We start from the raw sequence: 12,394 nt of genomic DNA, 5'->3' as shown, positions 1-12,394 counted from the left end.
TTATTTGAATTTACCTAATGGAGCATTGTCACCACACGAAAAACATTTAGAGGTCTAGGATAGAGACGTGTTCCGGCGTTGTAAAACAAAGTAGTTGTCGCTAACTTGTTTGTAATACATCCGAGTGTGATACCTCATTCCATGTACATGAGTATATTGTAGCTCGTCCACGTAACTTTGGGCATATAGGGTGGTGTTAGAGTATGTAAAGTATATGGGAATGCTCTCACTGTGGGGTTTTGCATTAGAAAGTGCTTATACGGATTGGGAGGAAAACTCTAGGTTTCTATCCATCCTTAGGTAATCGAGTTGGCCTCCTTGTACACTGTGATACACCAAACACAACATTCGGGGAGATTGCCTGCTGGTACTTCTTGGTTCGCTTCTGCAGTTCACAGTTGCTTGGTGAAGAAATTATTTGTGCAAATGGACCTTTTCTAGAACTATTGTCAAACATAGGAACATGTGAAGGTAATTAGTTAGAAATAACTAAACATATTGGGTGTTTGTGAATGGGGTCATTTTGTAACTTTGATAATACAAGAAAATTCAACATTGCCAAAAATGAAATTGCACTGTTGAAAAATGTATGATGCATACAAGAAGAGCCTTGTCTCATACTAGCTGCAACACTAAAAACAATCTCACTACCTTGAGGGCATTGTTACCCCATAACACGTGTAGAATTAATTAAAGGTTCAATATTAAAATGATCTTTTTTCTATTTTTTCTTCCTAAAAATACAATCAAAAGGGAAAGTTACATTTGGGATTATTGATATATTAGGGGGATTCTTCAAAGAAAGTGTAGACCTATCATAGAAATTGAATCTAGGGATTTTCTCCTCCTTGAAAAAGAATCCAACAGTAGGAAACTATGTTCATGGAAGGCAAACCAAAGCTATGTAGACCTTGGGGCAAATATTTGGGTGGATTGATGGCATCCCTAAAGCAGGAATACTTGATGTCTAAGGTACATGGATGGGAAGGAATGTCTTCTCTATTGGTGGTTGGGAGGGCTATTGATGCCTATAACCCATTAGGATGGAGTAGGTCATGTCATGCTAGATGAACCATTTTCACTTGAAATGATTATGTAAAAGAGAAAGTGATTGCTCAAACAAGATACACAGCATCAAAATCAAACGATTAGTTGGCTCTTTCAAATGTATTTCGATATTGATGAGCTATTTTTTATCAATGATCTTTGAGGGTTGAAATTTATTTAAACATAGAATATAAGCCTCTACAACTATGTGGTTATCATCTACCAATACACATGGCATCATTATTATTGGATATCCTTATTGGCATCATTATTATTGGATATCATTTAATTTTACATTTTATAGGCCTCATTTTTTTTTCAATTTAGTCTATTTTATAAGCCCAATATGTATTTTTTTTTCAATTTAATCTATTTTATAAGCCCAATATGTACTTCTTGTAAGAGAAAATGATCATACTTAAAATAAAAGATTGAATTACATTGCAAAGGGGCTAGTGCCTCAACTCACCCAAAAAAACATATAACAAATACCATAAATAAGAGAATGGAACACCCACAAGAAAATATAGCATCTATCTATTCCCTTGATGAGTGACAAAATTGATAAATGACTCGGTTAGGAAATTGATATATCATTTATTTATTTATTGCAATAAACAGCTGCAAAATTGATAAATCAATTATTCATTGAGATGAACACCCACAAGAAAAAATGGATCAGTAATTTACGATTACAATTACAAAACAAAATGGATCAATAACTTGCCCTTACAGCAACAGTAGATAGTCTATCGATCAGTTATGAAGTGAACATGATTGAGCAAACGGGTGGAACGGCAGGAACATGATAAGTAGTAGACAACAAGCCATCCATCAGTTATGAGTTGAACAGTCAGCTGGAGCAAATCCAAGAACAGATTTCTGCACATCATACTGAAAGAAGAAATTTTGTTGCAGAAGATTCCCAATTATATTTGGGGACCCATCCTTAATGGATTTGAACCCTACGCATCCCACTCCTTCCTCCACCTCCAATACGTAGTTGCCAGAAGGCGGACTAAACATTTTCCCGCCGCCAAAATCAATTGACAAAGTGGGCAATTTCAGATTCTTCACTCCAGATGTATTAAAGCACAGATCAAACTGCGCGGGATCTTGTGTTGTAGCCCTCGGATATGCAATGGCCGCACCAAGAGCCTTCATTATTACATCATATGCCTCTTTTCTGAAATATGTCAGAGAAGTCCCAGAGTCTACAATGGTCCCACCATTACCGGAATTATTATCCATCTTCCAAGCATTGCTGGATATGGGAAGACTCTTTCCATTAATCACCATTCCTTGAACTCCAACATAATAATTGGGTGTGCCTCCTTTCAGAATAGGGGTATACTGTGTTGGAATTTTTTTTTATTTAATGGATGGAGAAATACAAAACCAAATAAATATTCACCACAGAGACAGTGCTCTGTTTCTTTTGTCCAGGATCTTTGCAGAAAATCTCTTAAAAGCAAAATGACTCAGAACAAACATTACACAGTCACAAAAAAAAATTCTATTGATTTAAAAACAAAAGGACTGATACATGCTTCATCCTCTGTGCAGAGAGGGATTCACTAAACAAACTCTGTCTCTGTATTTTCTTGTTTTCCACTGCTGTGGATGTTACATAAACCAATTTCAAAACATACCACTGATTTTCAATGACAAGCATAAAACATTACATCACCGTTTTTCAAAAAACTATCGCACTGCTGTGCACACTCTTCATTTCCATGAGCTACCCTAAAAAAAACGCGGGCTCGACACACTGTTTTTTATTTATCATGCATACCAAAAAAACTACCCTAAACTACCACGCATAGTATATATTTATGACAACGTGTACATATAGAAGATATAAAGTGTATGCCATCATACATTAAAGACATGCCTTAATGATGTTAAAAACCTCCACCTAAATCTACTAAAGGACATTAAATTCCATAAGTTTCACTACGGCGGTCAAACCATAGTCTTCCACTCCACGCAAAATTAAATTGACTTGACGCGGACGGGCTGCAGCTTCGGAGATCGACGGTGGAGAACGAAGAGCCCCATCGGACGGCGGAGGTGAATATCGGAAGGCACACAACTGCTGAGCTTTACCTCCCGAGAACTTACGTTGCGTTACGTCAGAGGTCATCCACGTGTTTGCACCAAATTTCTCGGTTCAAGTATCGGAAAATCCCTTTGACGGAAATCTGGCCCGAGAGCTCTCGGCTGGTTGGCTGAACGGTTTCTGGCAATGGTCGACTGCAGTTTGAAATTACAAATTTAACACTCCCCTTTAATTTCAACAGCTGGGCATTCAGTCATACCCAGACACTTTCTCAAAAATTCAAAGCTCTTCTGATCAAGTGGCTTTGTCAAGATGTCCGCAACTTGTTCTTGAGTCCTGCAATGTTCTAGGACAATTTCTCCATTGTTCAATAATTCTCTGATGTAGTGAAAACTTGTATCAATGTGTTTCGTTCTCTTATGAAACACTGAATTCTTTGACATGCAATAGCTGAGCTATTGTCACAAAAGATCACTGTCGCTTTTGCCTGCTCTTGGCCTAAGCTTCTCAACATTCTTCTCATCCACACTGCTTGACATGTGCTGCTGTAGCTGCCACATATTCAGCCTCTGCTGTAGACAATGCTACAATGGACTGCTTCTTAGAAGCCATGAAATGGCTCCTGAACCCATATTAAAAACATAACCGGAAGTGCTCTTCCGATCATCTACACTTCCAGCCCAATCACTGTCTGTGTATCCAACCAAATCTGAATGTTCTGAGGCATGATATAGAATTCCAAACATTTTGGTACCTTTGACATACCTCAAAATTTCTTTGCTGCCTGCCAATGTGCCTCTTCGGCCTCTCCATGAACCTGGAAATTAAACTAACAGCATACATTAAATCAGGCCTAGTTGCTGTTAAATACATAAGGTGCCACAATGCTTTTATACAAGCTAGGATCAAAATCCTTGCTGCTGTCCTCTCTGCTGAGCTTTAATCCCATCACTGTGGGAGTGATGGCTGCCTTGCATTCTTCCATCTTAATCTGCTCAAAATTTGATTTACATATCTTGCTTGAGATATAAAAATTCCTTTTCATTTTGATCTACTTCTATGCCTAAGAAGTATCTCAAGAAACCCATGTCAGTCATTTCAAATTCATCCTTCATGACTGATTTAAAATTTTTAATGAGCTGATCATCATTACCTGTGAAAATAACATCATCAACATATAAGACCACAATCAAAATCTTACCATCCTTTTCTTTGATGTAGACTGTGGGTTCTCCTCACATTGTCAAATTCATTATCCAATAGATATGAATCTATCCTGCTGTACCATGCTCTTGGCGCTTGCTTCAGCCCATAAAGAGCTTTCTTCAATTTGCACACTTTGTGCTCTTCACCTTTCTTCTCATATCCAAGAGGCTGTTCCACATAGACCTCTTCCATAAACTCCATTTAGGAATGCTGACTTCACGTCCATTTGGTAGACTTTCCATTTGTTTTGAGCTGCTATGGACAGCACTGCTCTCACGGTTTCCATTCTTGCAACCGGGGCGAAAGTCTCCTCATAATCTCTCCCATACTGCTGCTTGTAGCCTTTGACAACCAGCCTTGCCTTGTGCCTTTCAATCTTGCCTTCAGCATTGCTTTTGGTCTTGTAGACCCATTTCACTCCAATGACTTCTTTGCCTTTTGGTAACTCAACCAAATCCCATGTTTTGTTTCTCTCTATGGCATTCATTTCTTCATCCATAGCTTCTATCCATTTCCTATCTTTAATAGCTTCTTCAAAATGAATAGGATCATCAACATGACAATACAAGGCAAATAAGGAATTCATTCCTTCTTCATAAATTTCACTTAGATTTCTAAACTTCTTACCTCGTTCACTTGGTGTGCAAGTGCTTGAAGATGCACTTGAATTTCCTCCTTGTGGTGTGCTTGGAGAAGCACTCTCATTGATCCTCAATGGTGTTCCTTGCTGTCCTTGTGTTGGCCTCAATGGTGTCCCTTGCTGTCCATGTGTTGGCGCTGCTGTTTGGGGATGTACTTCAGCCACTTCCTCTTCATCTTCATCATGAGACAAACAGTTCTTGACATTCACTGTTTTCTCTATGCTTCCATCCCAAGCTTCCTCTTCAATGAATTGAACATCCCTGCTGACAAAGAACTTCTTGGTAGATGGAATGTACAGCCTGTAGGCTTTGGATTCATCACTGTATCCAATGAAGATGCATTTCTCCCTTTGCTGTCCAACTTCCTCCTTAGCTGATCTGGTATGTGTGCATAGGCCACACACCAAAAACTCTCATGTGGGTGACTCCTTGCTTTCTCCCACTCCATGCCTCTTCTGGCACCTTGTTCATGACTGCTTTTGTAGGACACCTGTTCAGTATATAAACTGCACAATGTACAGCTTCAGCCCAATACTCATTTGGCAAATGCTTTGCCTTCAACATGCTCCTTGCCATCTCCATGATGGTTCTGTTCTTCCTTTCAGCAACTCCATTTTGCTGTGGGGTGTACCGAGTTGTAAACTGTTTATGAATTCCATTTTCTCTACAGAATCTTAGGAATTCCTTGGAGATATACTCACCTCCTCTATCAGTTCTCAAAACTTTAATGTGCAGCCCACTTTGGTTCTCCACAAATGCCTTAAAGTTTTGGAATTTCTCAAACACTTCACTTTTGTTCTTGAGGAAATATATCCAAGTCTTTCTTGTACAGTCATCAATGAATGTTAGGAAATATTGGCTGCCTGCTAATGATGGAGCTTGCATTGGTCCACACAAATCTGAGTGGATAATCTCTAAGGGTGTCTTTGCCCTTATGCTCTTCCCTGATGGAAAACTTTCTCTATGTTGTTTTCCCAAAATGCAGCCTTCACATAGGCTGTCCGGTTTCTCTATCAATGGTAATCCCTTTACCATTCCTTTTCTGCTCAATAAGTTTAGGCCTCCAAAATTTAGATGCCCAAATCTCAAGTGCCACAACCAATTTTCATCCTTTGGCACGCTTTGGAAGGCCTCTTGGGTAACTGCTGCAATTTCATTTTTGTTTTTCAAATCTGCCCTGATCCTCAAGGGGAACATCCTGTTCCTTGTCATCTTCACTTCAGCAATGCATCTTTCGCTGGGTGGTATATCCATGATGGTGCACACATCATTTTTAAAGAAAACATTGTAGCCCTTATGGACAAGCTGTCCAATACTCAAGAGATTACATCTCATTCCGGGGACATAGTATACATCTGCTATGGTTTTCCTTTCTCCTTGCTTTGAAAGTTTTTTTATTTCTCCTCTTCCATAACAGACACTTTACTATCAGTTCCTAGTGTGACTTCTGATTTCACATTTTTATCTAGGGCAGAAAAGAAGGCTATGTTTCCGGTCATATGGTGCTGCAACCTGAGTCTAAAAACCATATGTCCTCACTATGTGTTTCAGCCATGTTACAAGCTAACAGGACATTTTCTTGACTGCTGTTTTCTCTTGTAACATTTGCATTTTGTCTGCTGTTCATATCATGCTGTTTCTTTCTACAATCACTAGCATAATGTCCATATTTTTTGCAATAATAGCATTGAACATTAGATTTATCATACCTTTGTCCTTGAGCATGATGTTGTCCTCCTTGTTGGCTGCTGCCTTGGCCTTGGTTCTGATTTGGATTGTTGCCTCTTCCTTGTGCATTTGATGAGTTGTTCCTTCCACCTCTATTCTGGCTTCTGCCTCTTCCTCTTTGTTTCCTCTGCCTTGACCTCTGCCTCTTCCAAAGGACATCTGGGTCTTGAAGGCTTGCTCAAGAGATGAGTTTTCATTCCTACTCAACCTCTGCTCATGTGTTATCAGTGATGCATGTAGCTCATCAACTGAATAGCTTGAGAGATCCTTTGTCTCTTCAATGGTGGTGACTATGGCATCAAACTTTGAGGGTAAGACCTCAATATTTCTCCACAATTCTTCTGTCTTCAATGGTTTCTCCATGAGTTCTCATTTGTGTGATTACACCAATCACATGAGTGAAGAATGAGTCAATGTTATCTGACTCCTTCATGTTCAAGTTCTCAAAATCCTTTCTCAGCAATTGTAGCTTTGCTGTCTTCACTCTCTCCATGCCTTGATAGGCTGTCTTGAGGGTTTGCCATGCTTCATTGGCTGTCTTAGCTGCTGCTAACCTTGGAAACATACTCTGGTCTACTGCTAGATACAACAACACACGGGCTTTTGAATCTTTCTTCCTATTGTTCTTCAGCAGATCCTTCTCTCCTTGAGTTAATGCATTGAACTCAGTTTCATCTGCTGGTTCTTCAAAGCCATCTTCAACTATTTCCCATAAGTCTTGGGAGGCAAGCAGGGCTGTCATAGTTATTGACCAGTAGTCATAGTTCTTCCCATTAAACTGTGGGAGCTGGGTGTTAAACAAACCCATACCAGTGCTTGTGCTAGCCATTCCTTGACTGTGTATTTAAAACAAATCACTGCTTCTTCAGCAACACAAAAAAAACTTTTGAAATACCTGAGTCCTTTGATGTCTGAGTCTTCTGTCTGGCTAAGAAGTTTTGCTGCTGCAACAACCTTCTCCCTTCAGCTTCTTTGTCTCCTACAAAGAGCCTAAACCTGCTCTGATACCACTGTTGGAATTTTTTTTTATTTAATGGATGGAGAAATACCAAAACCAAATAAAATATTCACCACAGAGACAGTGCTCTGTTTCTTTTGTCCAGGATCTTTGCAGAAAATCTCTTAAAAGCAAAATGACTCAGAACACAACATTACACAGTCACAAAAAAAAATTCTATTGATTTAAAAACAAAAGGACTGATACATGCTTCATCCTCTGTGCAGAGAGGGATTCACTAAACAAACTCTGTCTCTGTATTTTCTTGTTTTCCACTGCTGTGGATGTTACATAAACCAATTTCAAAACATACCACTGATTTTCAATGACAAGCATAAAACATTACATCACAGTTTTTCAAAAAACTATCGCACTGCTGTGCACACTCTTCATTTCCATGAGCTACAAAAAAAAAAAAACGCGGGCTCGACACACTGTTTTTTATTTATCATGCATACCAAAAAAAACTACCCTAAACTACCACGCATAGTATATATTTATGACAACGTGTACATATAGAAGATATAAAGTGTATGCCCATCACTACATTAAAGACATGCCCTTAATGATGTTAAAAACCTCCACCTAAATCTACGAAAGAACATTAAATTCCATAAGTTTCACTACGGCGGTCAAACCATAGTCTTCCACTCCACGCAAAATTAAATTGACTTGACGCGGACGGGCTGCAGCTTCGGAGATCGACGGTGGAGAACGAAGAGCCCCATCGGACGGCGGAGGTGAATATCGGAAGGCACACAACTGCTGAGCTTTACCTCCCGAGAACCTTACGTTGCGTTACGTCAGAGGTCATCCACGTGTTTGCACCAAAATTTCTCGGGTTCAAGTATCGGAAAATCCCTTTGACGGAAATCTGGCCCGAGAGCTCTCCGGCTGGTTGGCTGAACGGTTTCTGGCAATGGTCGACTGCAGTTTGAAATTACAAATTAACATACTGAACGGGCTTCTTTAAAAACTTGGACGACTGTTGGAGAATATCTCCGAAGACCAGCGAGTTTTTCACTGTGAGGGGATTCAGATAGTCTCTTAAGCAAAAAGAAAACTTACCTCCATATAAAGGGAGAGTTTGTTGAGCAAATGAAGTGAAACCTTGACCTAATCCCAGCACCCCTCCGGAGCTCACAGGTGAACCCGCAGGCTGGTTCTCCATTCCACATCCCATCAATACCCTTGTTGCCCCCGGCACATTAGCTTTGTCATCCGTGGAATTCAAGGTTATGTTTTCCCAGATATAAGGGCCGCTGGTGGTGGTGCCATCCATGTAACCCTGGCTGTACCTGCACGCCTTCATAGAACCATAACATGTTGTCTTGGGGGCTAGTACAGAAACTGCAGTGCAATCTTTGGAAGTACAGGGAATATATGATAAAGAGGAGGATTTGGTGGATTGGAACGTGGGAAGCGGCTTTGCGGTAGCTGATCCGATATTGGGATTGCAATTCACCCACACAAGATCACTGCCTGTGTCTGGAACCATGAGAACCTTCTGAGGAGGGGTTCCCACGCTGAGGTCTACGAAATAAAGAGCGAAACCCATGTCTAGTGCACCAGAGCCTATAGGCATTTCAAAGCCTGAAGTTCCGAGCTTCCTGTGATGATAAGTCGAAGTATTAGTATTCATGGATTGCATGGAGTCCACACGTAAAAGTGCCTGTATCATGTCATGCCTGTTTCTCAACTGCTTTTTGTGGATCATTTTCATCTCCATCTTCACACTTATATCTTGACCTCCATTTGCATGTTGCAGCAAGAAGAGACAGTGCAGGATGTATAGCAAGAGAAGCATGCCGTGTTTCGCCATATTTCTGATATGCAGAATCAGTGTCACCCGGAGTATCACCAAATCATTCCATGCGAAAATGGGAGGTCATGATTTAAAATTTATACCAGTTTACATTGACATTAAAACAATAAATTACAACTACTTTTAATAAATCAAAACAAACGGGAAACCGTCGGCCTGTTGAGAAAATAAAACAAAAACTGTGAGCGTGGTGTCAACAACTCCCCAACCGTCTTCTTAATAATAGTTTTTAAATACAAGTGGACACTTTTTGGTTATTTTATTTTTCCCTAACCATACCCAGTGAAAGTGTTATAATATATATATATTCAATTATTTATATATATTCATATATATTCAATTATTTATTTAGTTATCCAGTTTTTTTATAAAAAAAAATGGCTGATTTGTGGCCTATTGTTAAGTTACTTCGTACACTCCGGTAAACTAAAGGATTGACGGGATCCCCATCTCACAAAAATGGGTTTTGATTATAAACTTAAAAGAAATGTTCTTTGCTTTCAACAATCAAAATCAAAATCAACTTTTCTTACTTTATTTGGGTTTATTATTTTTGCTAAAACTAACATGAAACATCATTAAACTCTTCTCACTGTACAACGATATTCTTCCCATGTATATTTATATATTTAAAGTATGAAATTTGAATTCTTGTTTGAATTTAAATATATAGATTTATATTAGCATTATCATATAAATTAAATCCTTTGGCTTATAAATATTACATCAATTTATGTAACGGAATAATAACCTAAAAGAATGGCTAGCGCAGGTTTCCTCGTTCCCGCTTTCGTTGTCGAGCTTCGGCTCTTCCTTAGGGTTTATGGCGGCAGGGAAAATGGAGGGCGTCCGCGCTGCTCAACGGCCTTTGACGAAGGAGCCCTTGCAAGAATCATTGCCTCTGCATATGACGCAGAGATTTGGCTCCCCACTGATGTAAAGGACCGCGGATCTCCACGGTTTCTCCTCGCTGGCAAGCCAATAGATGCAAATGTGAAAGAAACCAGGGCTTATGGGTTTCGAAAATGCAGCGAATGTTAAAAATGGAGGACGTTATTGGGTTTCTCTCACAACGAACCCTCACAGCCTCAGATCTATGCGCTTGAGCGAGCTGTTGTTGAATGAGGCTAGCCGGGGCATTGTAACAACCGAGTTATGCACAGATCTGATGGCTCGTTTCCAGATCTGCATCAAATCGTTGGGGGAAATACTACTCATCGATTCGGGTCTACGGACATATGTTCGGCAGCAGGTTATTTTTCATCTTCTTGAAGCTTGGGCACCGAAACACTCCTGTGAGGGTTCGGGCAGAAAAGATGTAAAGCAGATCTATAATATGGCCTCCATATTATTAGCTCAGAGCCAGGTTTCTCAGTATTCAAATACGGTTCTGGAAAAAGATTTTCAATCTATTTGTAAAGATCGCAATGTCATATTCGGCACCTCCAGAAGTCCCGCCTCCTCTCTTCTCAATCTCCTGTGGCAAACACAGGATAAGAAGGCCACCCTGTTGTCTCAGATAGGCAGAGGCAAGCAGAACTCTGGTTCCTCTGCCCCTTTTCAGATCCTGATCAAGCCTATATCAGGCAAAACCCTGCTACAATGGGTGAGAACGACGGATCTAGTGCAAGACCTTAAACAGGCTCTGGAAATCAAGCTGAGGATCCCTTCTACAGCACAGATACTTCTCCATGAAGGTAAACAACTCGAGGATCTCTTCCCCCTGTCTTTTTACAGCATTCAAAGAAATTCCTCCATTGCTCTTACCCTTCGTCTAAGAGGGGGCGCTGCAGGGCAGTCTTCCTCAGCGGAGGCGTTTTCTTATAAAGACGCTGTCCATGCAAAGTTGCCTAAGAGAACAGTTCCACCTGCTCAAGCTCCCAAGCCTTTCCTGGTGGACAAGCTGGAGGAAACCCCCTCCATAGAAATAAAACACCCATCGCTGGATGAGCAAACCCAGCATTTTGCGGACCATGGCATTATCTGCAGGTTTAATGGGCTATGGCCACGCACAGCAGACCTCTACCAATTGGTCCAATCCAACTGGACCAACAACTGCAAGGTTCTGCTATGCTCAAAGGGATTTTTCATCGTAGTATTCGCCTTCGATGAGGACTATCAAAAAGCCTTATCTGGTGGCCCATGGTTCTTGGGTGCAGCTGGTTTATTCCTCACTCCTTGGTTCCCAGATTTTGATCCCTCTACAACAGTTATCACCAAACTCCCCATTTGGGTCAGACTTCCAAACCTCCCAGCGAATCTCTGGCACTTTGCGGTATTTCAAGGGATTGTCGAATCTCTAGGCCGCCTATTAGACACAGACGTTTACAGAGGGGAAAAGGGCTTATACACTTTTGCCAGAATCTGTGTAGAAATTGACATAAGCAAAGGTCTCCCGGACCAGATCAATCTCAAAATTGGAGATTTCCATTGGACTCAGTCTTTGGATTACGAGAACACAGCCTTCCGCTGCCGCAACTGCCATCATACAGGTCACCTTCAGAGCTCTTGTCCCACGATGCCAGCCCAAAAGAAGAAAGCCAATGCTAAACAGAAATCCAAAAGCTGGAAGCCTCATGATCCTCCTCCCATGGACGATTTTGACTTCAGCTCCGATGAAGAGGAAGAGAATAAGGAAGATATGGCAGCAGCGACGGAACCGGATCCGTCCTCGGCAGGTCCTGTGGTTTCATCAGTCATACCAGCCTCTCAGAAAAGGAACCATGAATCCTCCACCTCGGACTCAGAAAAGGAAACCTCCCCGTTGGCTCATCTCAGTATGCAAATTATTCCAGCTCAGCAAGATCCTCCTGAGTGGGTCAAAGTTGGTAAAAAGAAAGGGAAAAAAGCAGAATAGTGGATTCCGCACATGTAGGGTAGAGTCCTCT

General features: G+C 40.7%; 1 protein-coding gene across 1 annotated transcript; it reads right to left on the bottom strand.

Moving 5' to 3' along the window:
• Positions 1-1,881: 1,881 nt before the first annotated feature.
• Positions 1,882-9,503, bottom strand: LOC149250284 (aspartic proteinase NANA, chloroplast-like). Its single transcript, XM_089453607.1, has 2 exons — positions 8,634-9,503; positions 1,882-2,400 (listed from the first exon to the last, which is right to left on the bottom strand). The coding sequence occupies exons 1-2, from the start codon at positions 9,501-9,503 to the stop codon at positions 1,882-1,884; spliced, it is 1,389 nt and encodes a 462-aa protein (XP_089309733.1).
• Between the last annotated feature and the right edge of the window lie 2,891 nt (positions 9,504-12,394).

The sequence above is a fragment of the Pinus tabuliformis genome, chromosome 7, assembly GCF_031772625.1.
Source record: "Pinus tabuliformis cultivar Carrire ecotype Pingquan chromosome 7, CPIR1, whole genome shotgun sequence".
NCBI lineage: Eukaryota > Viridiplantae > Streptophyta > Pinopsida > Pinales > Pinaceae > Pinus > Pinus tabuliformis.
This window is presented reverse-complemented; position numbering and strand designations above follow the sequence as displayed.